The 13,352-nt window shown below is 45.2% G+C and overlaps 1 protein-coding gene across 10 annotated transcripts in view; it reads left to right on the forward strand.

Moving 5' to 3' along the window:
• The window catches only part of Unc13b (unc-13 homolog B), a 218,681-nt gene that overhangs the window by 5,613 nt on the left and 199,716 nt on the right, over positions 1-13,352 (forward strand). For 4 of the 10 annotated variants that reach the window (XM_006537791.4, XM_017320116.2, XM_006537794.4 and 1 more), the window contains exon 1: positions 7,011-7,480. The exons of 1 other annotated variant lie outside the window; for it this stretch is intronic. In XM_006537791.4, the coding sequence (XP_006537854.1) occupies positions 7,459-7,480 (22 nt within the window). In that variant the 5' untranslated portion in view covers positions 7,011-7,458. Of the gene's footprint in view, positions 1-7,010; positions 7,481-13,352 lie in introns of those variants that run through there. 5 more of the 10 variants (NM_021468.3, NM_001081413.2, NM_001384106.1 and 2 more) reach the window with 2 other exon arrangements.

Genomic DNA, 13,352 nt, shown 5'->3' on the forward strand with positions numbered 1-13,352 from the left:
ATATATATAGATTAAAGAAAAGGATAATGGTTAAAAGATTAGAGTGTAGCCAAGTATAGGGGTGAACATCTATAATCCCAGTGCTTATATGGAGGTGAGAGCACAATGATGCTGTCTAGGGGTACAGGAACAGAGTCATTTTCTCTGCCAATTAAAATGCAGGAAAGAAGTGTTACTGAAGATCTTGGGGGTGGGGATGCCAGCATAGCTATTTCACAATATCAGAAAACCGGGGTCCTCTCTTGGGGTTGTTTCAGTAATAAAATAATTAAAAATGGACTCAAACAGAAGCTCAAGTCCAATTTATTAGAGTTTAAGAAGAAAATCTCAGGGGTATGTGAATGAAAAGAAAGGAATAAAAAGGAAAAAGATGTGACTGCTCTTACATAGGGTGGAGGTTTATTGTAGGTATGTGGGAGAGCACACTCAGAGACAGGGACATCTCGGGGAGTCCCCAGGGGTCATGAGGCCCAAAGTGGCTGGATAATATGGGGAAGAACAGCGCAGCCCCTGGCCTGGAGAGCTTAAGGTAAGGGGGCAGGGTGTGCCAGCTAAGAGGGCCCTGTAATAGGTAGGGACCGAGGGACGCAGGGAGAACCTGGCATCCAGGTTCACTTTGATATGTTAAATAGGTACCTCAGTCCTGGGCTGATACCTAACAGTAGGCAAACTGTAAAGATTATAGCATGTCCGGCAGAGGAGGGCGGAGAAGATGAGCAAGGAGGTAAACCACTGGGTGGCAGGCAGTCCCGCCTGGACAAGAGCTTTAGCAAACGCGTAAGAAAGCACGGAGACAAGTTAGGGAGTTTAAAAATATACTTAGATGCTGGCCAGTATCTGAGAGAAAAAGACAGAGAAGAAGAAAAAGAAATGAGTACACTTTTCTAGGTCAGGCAGAGCCAGAAGAACCTCACGATGGCTCTTAGGGTCTTCAACAGGGGAGGGAGTGCTGGGAAGGTGGGCATATCCTCTAAAGGTGAATCTGCAGTCCAAGGGGTGGCTTCTAGCCAGGTCTTCCTTCTGCTCCGCTGGAGTAACCCTTCAAGGAGACAAAAGCACATCTCCCCCTAGAGGTAGATTCTATTATTACAGAAAGACAACTTGTGGGCCTTAGCCCTCTTCTCTTAACTGGTTCTTAGGTTTGAACTCAGGCCATCAGGAGTGGCAGCAAGCCGTTTTACTCCCTGAGCCATCTCATCGACTTTGGGGTTTTCTTAATTACATCATGGGAAGGCCCATCTTGAATGTAGGTGACACTATTCCTTGGGCTCGGGATCCTGGGCTATAGAGGAGTGGAAAAAGTGAGCTGCATTCTCCCACACATGCCTTTTTTTGCTTTCTGTTCTAGGTTATGGACTAAACAGTTCCCTCAAGCCTCTGCAATGTGGCCTCCCTGCCATGACGGACTGTAACTTGGAACTGTGATATAAAACAAAGCCATACCTAAGACATCAGGTGTCCTGCTCTGTCATTTTTTGTTCCCTTGAGATGGGGTTCCTTACTGAACCAGAAACTCACCATTTTTCAGTTTGTCTGGCTGACCCACAAGGCCTAGTGACTCTTTGATCTCTGTCCCTAACGGACTACCCTATGCTAGCCCCTACCATCTCATTCATTCCATAGACACCTACGAAAGACTTGTGGCTACTTACTCTGGCTCCTGTGGTGTAGCCCCAGTCATGACTTCTTCAAACAGTTTGCAACAGACTTTTTGTTATTATAAATTGTAGGGATCCTACAACAGTTTCCACTTAGGCAAATGTGTGTGTGTGTGTGTGTGTGTGTGTGTGTGTTTCTGTGTGCTGATTCTCTCCAACCACTCTCCACCTGTGTGGATTCTAGGGCCTATACTCAGGTCATCAAGCTTGTCAGCAAGCAGGTTCAAGGGCTGAGCCATTTCACAAACCCTTGGCTTTGTTTGTTTTTTTTTTTTAAAGATTTATTTATTTATTATATGTAAGTTCACTGTAGCTGTCTTCAGACACTCCAGAAGAGGGTATCAGATCTTGTTACAGATGGTTGTGAGCCACCATGTGGTTGCTGGGATTTGAACTCCGGACCTTCGGAAGAGCAGTCGGGTGCTCTTACACACTGAGCCATCTCACCAGCCCCCCCCCCCTTTTTAAAAAAATATTTATTTATTTATTGTTTGTGAGTACACTGTTGCTTTCTTCAGACACACCAGAAGAGGGCATCAAATCCCATTACAGATGGTTGTGAGCCACCATGTGGTTGCTGGGAATTGAACTCAGGACCTCTGGAAGAGCAGTCAGTGCTCTTAACCGCAGAGCCATCTCTCCAGCCCCCGGCTTTGTTTTTATTTATTGGCTGGATATGGAAGAAAGCCAGTGGGTGTCACCTTCTGGTGCCTTCTTCTCGATATTGTAACATAAGACATTCAGATGTTTTCTTTCCTTCTGCCTTCCTGTTCCCTAAGTTCAGGAGCAGGTAATATGAAGGAAGAAGCTGAGAAATCAGGCTGAGCATGGGGTTGTATGCCTTAATTCTCAAGGACTGGGAAGCAGAGGCAAGTTCATCTCTTAGTGTTCCAGACTAGCCTGGTCTACATAGTGAGTTCCAGGCCAGTTAGGGCTACACATACACACACACACACACACACACACAGAGGCATGCTCTTATGTTCGCACACACAAACTCACACATGCACACACAGAAACATGCACACACATACACATATACAGAGACATAGGCATGTACCCCAACCCCCTGCCCCCACATACACACATGCTCATGCACACATGCATGTGTGTGCACACAGACACACACAGTCATACACATACACATAAACATGCACACACATGCACACACACAGGTACATACACATACCCAAACATGCATGCACACACAGAGACACACATGCACACAGACACATACACACACACACACACACACACACACACACACACACACACACACACAGGCTGCTGCAGCGGAGGGGCAGAGATGATTGCAGAGCAGCCAGTTTTGACATCCATAGAAACAGTGGTGCCATAAGGTTGGCTCCAGAGCTGAGGAACTGCGCAGTCTTTCAAGTGGCAGAGGCAAATCCACCAGAGCAGTGACAGTGGTGAAGCCATGGTCACTCAAGTGGCAGCAATCAATACAACAGCAATGACAGTGGCAGAAACAGCAACTTCCAGAGACAGGGCCTTAGACACCCAAGCTTGGGAGCCAGTACCATTGAGTGCTGTCAAGAATAGGCAAATCTCTGGACCCTAGACCTGGGAGCTATACCACGAGAGCTGTTATTAGGTACCAGGGATGCCCCAGTGCCCTAGGCCTGGAAGCTACTATGCTAGCATAAGCTGGGTCATTCTGACACCCAGGACCACATAAGTGCTGTAACAATTTTGTTAAGGGTCCCTTATACCAGTGGCCTGCAATGGAGTGGTAACATCTGTCATTGTAAGGCTAAGCGTCCTGGTACCTCGGGCCTACACCAGGAGCTACAATACTGGTGTCATCGGTCATTCCATCCTGTTTATGGCCACTGTGCTACTGCTCTCTGTCAAAAGCCAAGGGACACAACAGCTGCCAAAAAAAAAAAAGGGTACTGGAAGAACTTCAGATACAGTTTTCATCCAGGTGTAGTATCCCAGCCTAGTGATTGATTACATAAGGTTTTTAACAGGTTGAGGTCCAAGCAGGCCCAGGCAGACTATGACAAATGCTTCTAAGTGTCTTTCTCTGGTAGGAATATCACAATGGGTTTTGGCCTCCTGCAGCTAGTTGAGGGAAACTTAAGAAAGGGCTTCCCTGTAGACAAAAAGTTTAGAGCCTAGCTCTAGAGCCATCTTCCATGTAGAAACAGCTCAAGAAAGCATAAAGGAAGAAAGGCGCAGCAAGTCCAAGTAAGCTAGCTTGTGTAAATGGAGACTGAGGAGCAGAGACGAGGTGGCCTGGACTTGGGTGCTGGTGCAAGGTGTTGGGCTGCACGCTACTGTTTCCTGTCATCTTCTGATCACCCAGGCCACCTCTTGTTCCTTTCCCAACCCAACAGTTCCTGTTAGTCCTTTCTCCCAGAGTGATGTTATGTTCTCAGTTGTGGCCAAGGGAAATAATAATAAATCAGCTCAGGTGAGTGTAGGGCATGCAATCTCAATATCTCCTTTTTCTCCTCCCTTTCTCCCTCCTTCCCCCTTTCCTTCCCCTTTCCCTCCCTCCCCCTTGATATACCTACAGTTCAAGGGCTGCCATCAAGTTTTGATCCTCTTGTTTTGGTCTTCTGAATATTGGATCACTGGCATATACTACCCACAATGCCCAGCAGATAGCTAAACAAGCCCTTCCAATGAGGGCTTCAGATCTCATTATGGGTGGTTGTGAGTCATCATGTGGTTGATGGGATTTGAACTCAGGACCTTCAGAAGAACAGTCAGTGCACTTAACCGCTGAGCCATCTTGGCAGCCCAACTTTTTTTTTTTTTTTTTTTTTTTTTTTGAGGCAAGGCTCTCTGTATAGACCTGGCTGACCTGGAACTCACTCTGTAGACCAGGCTGGTCTCAGACTCACAGAGATCCATTTACCTCTGTATCCCAAGTGCTGGGGTTAAAGGTGTGTGCCCAGCACCACCTGGCAACATTTTATTATTAGTTATGTGGCTGCACGCATGCGTGCATGTAAGTGGAGGTCAGTGGGAGAGAGTTCTCTCATTCTACCTTGTGGGCCCTAGGGATCAAACTGATCATTACTATTGGCAGCAAGCCCCTTTACCATTGAGCCATCTTGTAAGTCCTATGACTCACTTTTGATAAATGTTAAAAAAAGAAGGGTGGGGTGGGGGGTTGGAGGAATGGAAGACTTGGCAGTTAAAGAGTTTATACTGACACATACATAGCTAGAAATGAAATAAATCTTTTTTTCTTTTTTTGGTTTTTCGAGACAGGGTTTCTCTGTGTAGCCCTGGCTGTCCTGGAACTCACTTTGTAGACCAGGCTGGCCTCGAACTCAGAAACCCGCCTGCCTCTGCCTCCCAAGTGCTGGGATTAAAGGCGTGCACCACCACGGCCCAGTGAAATAAATCTTTGAAAAATGAGGTGATGTCACTCTTATAATCAGGATGGCAGAGATGATGATTTCTATTCTTTTCAGGAAACTGCCTGGCTTTCTCAGCTTCATGCTTTGGCTTCCTTTTTTCTTTTTTTAAAGATTACTTTTATTTCTTAGGGCAATGGTGGTGCACATCTTTAATCCCAGCACTCAGGAGGCTAAGGCCAGCCTGGTTGGCAGAGTGAGTTCCAGGACAGCCAGGGCTACATAGTAAAACCCTGTTTCAAACCTCAACCCTCCCTTCCCCAAAAGATTATTTTTATTTCATGTGTATGAATGTTTGCCTTCGTGTTTGTTTGTACTATGTGTATGACTGACACAGGTGAAGGCAAAAAAAAAAAAAGTAAAAAAAGATGAGATCAGGGCTGGCGAGATGGCTCAGTGGTTAAGAGCTCCGACTGCTCTTCCGAAGGTCCCGAGTTCAAATCCCAGCAACCACATGGTGGCTCACAACCGTCCGTAACGAAATCTGATGCCCTCTTCTGGAGAATCTGAGGATAGCTACAGTGTACTTACATATAATAAATAAATAAATCTTTAAAAAAAAAAAAAAGATGAGTTCCTCTGTAATTGGAGTTGCAGACAGTTATGAGCTCCCATGTGGGTGCTGAGACCCACAGCTGGGCCCTCTGCAAGAGCAGCAAATGAGTTTAGCTGCTCAGCCATCTCTCCAGCTCCTTACTCTTTTCTCTTTTTTCTTTTCTTTTCTTTTCTTTTTCTTTTTCTTTTTCTTTTCTTTTTTTTAAAGACAGGGTCTGATGTAGTTCAGGGCTCCACTGAACTCACTATGTAGTCAAGGATACAAGGATAGTTTTGAATGGCTAGTCCTGCTGCCTCCGCCTCCCAAGTGCTGAGATTACAGGCATCTGATGTTTTGCTTGGCCTCAGACTGTGTGCAAGCAGCTTTGTTGGCCAAGCCTACGTGACAAGGAACTGAGGCTGGCCCATAGTTAATCAAGAACTGAGGCTATGATTCCAAGCCCTGGAGGAATTGGGTTCCGCCAACAATCACAGAAGGGAGGTTGGAACTGAGATACTCCAGTCATGCAGGCACTTGAGAGTTTCTGAAAAACCCTCAACTGGAGGACTCGGCTCAGTTGTGCCTGGATTCTTGACCTGCAGAAAGTTCCGGATAATCAGTGTTGTTTTAAGCTACTAAGCTCTGGGGTTATTTAGTTCATGCCAATAGACAACATACTGGCTGTATCTACTTAGGTCTAAAATGTGTGCACCTCACAATTTTATTAGATTGTTTCCCACTGTTTTATACTATTGGCCAGGTGCAAAGTTTCCAGTCTTGCTGGTCGGCCTCTGCATTCTCTAGGAGGATCCTTGATTTTATAACAGTTCTGTTTGTTCTTTCTAAATTCAGTACTAGAATTCAGAAGTTCAACTCCTTTTCAGTTCCTTGCTTGCTCTAGAAAAACTGCGATGAATAGTTAAATATGCCAACCACTGGCAGCCCTAAAATGCCCACTATCTTTGAGATCTCGTGACTAGTGTGTTCCAAATCTTCCCTAAGGTTCAGTTTTTTTTCTCTTCTCCAGATTCGTAGTTCTAACATTTGGAAAGACACTTAAAAAGAGAGAGAGAGAGAAAGAGAGAAAGCTTCGTGTAGCATAGGCTAGCCTTAGATTTACCATGTAGCCAAGGATGGCCTTGAATTCCTTATACCCTAGCCTCTATGTCTGGAAGAACTGGAATTTTGCCGCCATAGCCCTAATGCAACCTTGTGTAATTACTATGGCAAATCTCTCTCCGGCTGTAAAGCCTCGTCTCATTAAGGAAATCAATTGCCAAGTCTTCAATGAAGAGAATCTGGTTTTTGTGTGGAAACTCCACGCACGTGGGAGGAGCAAAAGGTTTCAACTCTCGCCTCACACAGGTGAGGGCCAGCCCCGCCCATCCTTGCTTTGAAGCCCTTTCAGTGGGCGGAGCTGCTATCAATCTTGGTTATTAGAAAAATGAAGGGGGACCTCGAAGTCTACGTGCTCCCGGGGGGGCGGGGTCGGCAGACTGGGCGCGAGCGGATTGGCCGGGAGGCGTAGCCCTTGGGGATTGGTTCCGCCCAGTCTCTCGCAGGGATCCCAGCCGGAGTGAGGGGAGGGAGTTCTGGTCGCTCACGCTTCGCAGCTATGGCGCCTCGGGGCCGCGCCCAGTCCCCAGTTTGCCGGCGGAGCCTCAGCTCTTTCCTCTGCTCACTCCGACCGTGAGAACCCGGGCGGCTTCGAGGGAGCGGGGAACGCGGCGGGCGCCGGGGACCATGAGGAGCGGCCGGACCCGCGAGGCGGACAGCAGAGGGTGGCGCGGCACCTGCTGAGAGAAAAGAGGGAGCGGCCGGGCTCCGCGCCGCCGAGGTGCGGCGGAGGCTGGTCCGCGCCTCGGCCATGTCGCTGCTCTGTGTGCGTGGTGAGTGCGCGGCCGGCGGGACCCGCGGCTCCCACGCCTGCCCGGACACTTGTGGTAGTGTCCCGGCGGCGCTTCTCCCGAACTTCGCTCCCCGCGCTTGCCCTGGGTGGCGAATGCGTTCGTAGTCACTTCTAAAGGTCCGACGAGTTTCCCCCGCTCCTTCGTGACCCCCCTTCCGCGGCGGACTGTTATCCGTCCATTCTGGCAGCCGTGAGACAGCGTTGTTGTCGGGCTTGCCAGATGCTATTAAACAGTGAAAAGGGTCCGATGCCAGTGGGCACCTGAGGGGACCTCCTATGGTTGGCGCCTGTCTAGAGCGGACAGCTTCTTCTTCTCCCCGCGCTGTGGAACTAGTTGGCCCCGGAGTAGCAGCTTTTTATGACTCTGACCGTGTTAGTGGTACAGCTGTCACATCCCTTCAAGTTTATTTCTTGATTTGCATCTTACTATTGTCTGTCTCGTCCCCGGCTCCTTTCCTGAACCTCAGTTTGTGTCAAGGCATAGATTATATTTTCACATGACACTTTGAAGAAGGAGGTGGTGTTGGCTTCTCCCCTTTGGGAGTGGAACATGGAGAAATGGTTTATTTTATTTTAGCTTTGGCTCTTTCTCTGAGGACACTTGGTCCATCCAGGAAGGGATGTGTTTGTGTGTGATGGTTCTTGGAAACAACAGTCTTGTTATATAGTCCAAGCTGGTTTGGAGTTCATTGTATGGCTCAGTCTGGTTTGGAAGTTGTGATTTAACCACCTCACCTCCCGAGGACTGGGGTTACAGGAAGCTTTTTATAAAACCAGAGCTTTGGAGTTTAAGTCATGTGAGGTACAGTGCCCTGAATTTAGCTCTAGAGACTGTGTTGCTGGTGTTTTTATTTTTTACAAAATAGTATTCCGAGTGCCAAGCTCCGTAGAAATTTTGAATGAATGCAAGAACTGTGATTTTAGAGAGATTAACTGGCCAGAAAAAGTAGGGTTTGGATTGCTGATTGAATTTGATCTTGGGAGATTCAAATTACAAGCCATATATCTGTTGAATAAAATGAGATAAAGTGGTTTGATTGTGAGAGCGTATTTATCCACTAGAGCCTTCCCAGAGCCTTTTCCTGTCACTTTTACAGGGTAGCTAAGAGTTCATGTTTCTTTTGGCTGTACGGATTAGAAGCATTGTTGTTTGTGATCCCTCTGATTGCAGTGTTTCCCCCAGCTGCTGGCAAATGGAACTGCTTTGGGTTGTGCTAGTCTACTGTCTCATTAAATCTGCACTAACCCCAAATAGGATTTGGTTACTTCCGGGGATTATGAGAGCTACAGTTTTTCTTTTTTTTTTTAGTGGTTGATTTTTCATTAATGAGAATTTTGCTTTGGTTTTAGGGAAGCATTTCCCCTCAGCAGCTGGGAGTCTATTTATTCCTTTAGATCCCTGCTGCCAAATAGCAGGATTTGAGAGAGGTTGGGATTGGAAATGCCTCTTGGATAGTTTATTAATTCTCTGCTGCCACCCCAGACAGAGCTAGACCTTATGAAAGGCTCTTTAGGCAGGAGCTCTTTTAAATCAGAAGTTATTTATCTGATTTAACTAGAAAAGGAGCTGCTGCTGTTTTTATTTGCTTTAATATCAGTCAGCTTTCATTGTCTGGATATTCTGCTATTTAAACTGTTGCTGTCTCCGTCTGTCTCTCCCCAGCCTCAATCTAGAGTCAGTCCTACCTCCCAAATTCTGGGATTCCAGGTTTGTGATTCCATGCCTGGTTTGCTTCTCCTTTGTTTGCTGGGGTTTGGACTCAGTGTCCTTCGTGTTAAGCATGACTTAACTACTGATCTTATACCCTTAGCTTCTCTTGGCTCTTTTGGTGGGCGGTGGGGTGGGGTCCCACTTTGAGGCTTAGGCTGGCCTTGGCCATCTGAATGAGTGCATTCCCTGTGTGAGATATTACACCTGGCAGCCGGGCATGGTGGTGCACGCCTTTAATCCCAGCACTTGGGAGGCAGAGGCAGGCAGATTTCTGAGTTCGAGGCCAGCCTGGTCTACAGAGTGAGTTCCGGGATAGCCAGGGCTACACAGAGAAACCCTGTCTCGAAAAACCAAAAAAAAAAGATATTACACCTGGCAAAAACTAAATCTTCTACAGTGGCATTCCTTGTATTATATTTTGACAGCTGGAATTTGTTTTGTTGGTGTTCTGATTTTTTTATTTGTTTGTTTGAGATAATGTCTCTTTTGTAGTCCATAATGGCCTAGAACTTACTATGTAGCCCAGACTGGCCTTGAACTGGTGGTGATTGCCCTTCCTTAGTCTCTTAAAGATTGAGATTTGCTATTCCTGATTGTACACGCATTTAATTCCAGAATTTGGGAGGCAGAGGAAGAGACAGAGGCAATGGAAGAAGCAGGCAAGTCTCTTGAGTTTCAGGACAGCCTGGTCTACCTAATGAGTGTTAGGACAGTCCTTGGTACATAGTGAGACATTGTCTCAAAAACAAGCAAACAAAACCAAAACAACTCCACAAGTAAGTGCTGGAATTACAATGTGTGCCACCACCACCCCTAGCTGGGATTAGGGATGCTATTCTTAGCCTGAAAGCAGACTATTTAGTGATACTGTTTAGTAACTCAACTTCAATTCATCTTGGAGTGCAGTTGGATTAGAAACCTTTTCAGCCTAGTATAGTGCCACATGCCTTTAATGCCAACACTTAGAAGGCCTGGGCAATCAGATCTCTGAGTTTGAGGCCACCTTGCTCAACATAGCAAGTTTCAGGACTGCCAAGGCTACACAAAAAATAAATGAGAAAGAAAGAGGGGGAGAGAGGGCGGGAGGGAGGGAGAGAAAGAGAGAGAGAAGCCTTTTTCATGAAGTTAAGTTCAAACAGTAGTTAGCTTGATATATAAATTGGTAAGTTGTGTGTTTTTTGTTTTGTTTTGCCTTATCTGTCTATCCATCTGTCTCTCTGTCCATCCTTCTATCCATCCATCCATTTATCTATTTGAGGTAGTCTCACATACCCTTGAACTCTTGGTCCTCCTGCCTTTAACTCCTAAGTGCTGGCCAAATTGGTTTTGATTTACCAATCCTCAAATCTAGAGTTTATTTCCATGCTCTAACCCAGCAGTCATGCCTTATTTCCTCCAGGTTAAAGGCTCTCAGTGTCTTGACTCTAGTGTGCTTACTCAGATGCTTTTTCTAAAATTTTATTATGTTTGTATGTGTGTGGATGTTTTGCCTGCCTGTATGTTTGTGTACTGCTTGTGTGCTTAATGCCCTCAGAGGTCTTGGATTTCCTGGAACTGGAGTTACAGATGGCTATAAATCCCTATGTGGGTACTGGGAATCGAACCCTGGTCGTTTGGAAGAGTAGACAGTGCTCTTAACTGATGAGCTATCTCCTCAGTCCCTAAAATTGTTTATTTAGTGTGTGCAGTGTATAAGCTCATATCTTTCGTAGAGGTCAGATGACAACTAGCTGGTGTCAGCTCTTTCCTTTTACCCTGTGGGTTTGGAGATGGAAGTCTGGTTGTTATGCTTGGCAGCAACTGCCTTTGCATACTAAGCCATCTAGTTCTCCTTTTCAATACATACATATATACATACATACTCTAAGGATTTACTTATTTATTTAGGATTTGTTTGTTTGTTTGCTTATTTTTTTCTCTGTTCTGGAATTCACGCTATAGACTAGGCTGGTCTCTAACTCATTGAGATCTGTCTGCCTGTCTGGGATAAAGGCAAGGCATGCACCACTACTGTCCAGCCACAGAGATTTATTTTCAATTATGTGTATATGTGCATGTCTGTGTGTGAGTATGTTCACCTGCAAATACAGGTGCTCCCAGAGTCCAAAAGTGACAGATACCCTGGAGCTTGAGTTACTAGAGGGTGAGACACCCTGGGTCTTAGGTCCTCTATAAGATAAGCACTATAGTATTTGCTGTCAATTGCATGTCTCTCTCTCTCTCTCTCTCTCTCTCTCTCATCTCTCTCTCATCTCTCTCTCATCTCTCTCATCTATTTCTTATATTTTTGGTTGTGAGCGTAGCCTTTATGGCTGGCTGAGCCATCTCTCTGGCTATCTCATCTATTTCTCAATGACACATTTAGCAGTACTTTTCTCTTTAACACTAACTTTGTTCTTTCTTGTATCTGCTTTGCTCTGTCCTTGTACCCTCTAAGGGACTTACATTTTCTATTTATCTAAAATATATCCTCCCTTTCACATTTTAAAGTCTACCTCTGTTGTCGAAAACTTCCTCCGTCTTCAGTGACCTTTTTCTCTTTTAAACCTTAGATAACATGTCTGGACAGCAGCACTAATCTGGCAGTGAGTCAGATACACCACCCTTGTTCTTCTATTGTTACACTTAAGGTGACCTGGACAGAGGAGACAACAACGGTCAGATCAAACTGGGTTTGTCTGGAATTGGAATAGTCCCTTATAAGAGTCACATTGAAAAATTAGATTGAGGCGCTGGAGAGATGGCTCAGTGGTTAAGAGAATCAAGTGCTCTTGTAAAGGACCTGGGTTCAATTCCCAGCACCTACATGGCAGCTCACAACTGTCTGTAACTCCAGTTCCGGGGGCTCTAGTGCCCTTCCTGGCCTTATCATGTGATGTACAGACATGCATGAAGGCAAACACTGATACACATGAAATAAAAATAAATAAATCTTAAAAGAAAAACTAGATTGAGGGAATTATTGTTATTATTGAAGAGAAGATTGGTTAGACTACTAGACAGTATAGAAGCAATTTGAAGAACATGGGAGGTTTGGTTCTGAGTATATTTAAGGGGGAAGGGTCATAATAATAGATGTAAATATTTAAAAGTTTTTGTATATCACTTTGTCAGTAAAAGGATAGAACTGAGATAAGTGGCTTAAATGATAGGATTTTATCTGGTGGTGGCTCATTTCTGTAGTTCCACCACTTGAGAAGTAGAGCCAGGAAGATTAGACAAGGCAGCCATCACCAGGCAACATAATAGTTTCCTAATAATCGAAGTTTAGTTGGGAGGCGGTGGTGCATACCTTGCCTTTAATTTCAGCACTTGGGAGGCAGAGGGCAGGAAGATCTCTGAGTTTGAGGTCAGCCTGGTCTACAGAGTGAGTTCCAGAACAGCCAGGGTTACACAGAGAAGCCCTGTCTTGAAAAAGCAAAAAACTCCAAAGCAACAAGAAAGAGTTCTCTTAGATTTGTGCAGATCTCTGTGAGTTCAAAGGCAGCCTGATCTACAAAGTGAGTTCCAGGGCTCTAGGCTTTGTAGAGAGACTCTATCTTAAAAATAAACCAAACAGATTCTATATTTCTTTAAGATATTTTGGTACAAGTTTACTGAAAATGATAACACAATTTTGTTTACATTGTTGTCAGATCTATATAAGAGCAACCACAGGAAACCAAATCAGGACTTTCTGGCTTTCATTGTCTTGGTATTCATGACTGACTTCCTCTATGTTATAAGCATTTTGAGAATTGGGCTTTTTATATTTCTTTGTAATTTTCATTGTTGATTAACAGCATTTAAATAACTGAGCAATGGATCCTGATCCCAATTTGGTCCATAAATGACCACCTTTCACTTGGCAGAGACTGTGGTGGCACACATCTATAGTCCTAGCATCTGGGGGTGGGTATAGGAGGATCAGTAATTCAGGGCCAGCCTGAGCTACATGAGAACCTGCTTCAAAAAGAAAAAGAAGAAAATAGTTTTTGGTTATTAGTAGTGGCACATGCCTATAATCCCAATATGTTGGAGGCTGAGGCAGGAGGATCACCGTGAGTTCAAGGCTAGCCTGCATTACACAATGAGACCCTTTATAAAAGAGTCTTGAAAATTTAAGAAGTAATATATTCATTGTGAGTAAAACTATAAGGAG

The sequence above is a fragment of the Mus musculus genome, chromosome 4, assembly GCF_000001635.26.
Source record: "Mus musculus strain C57BL/6J chromosome 4, GRCm38.p6 C57BL/6J".
Taxonomy (NCBI): domain Eukaryota; kingdom Metazoa; phylum Chordata; class Mammalia; order Rodentia; family Muridae; genus Mus; species Mus musculus.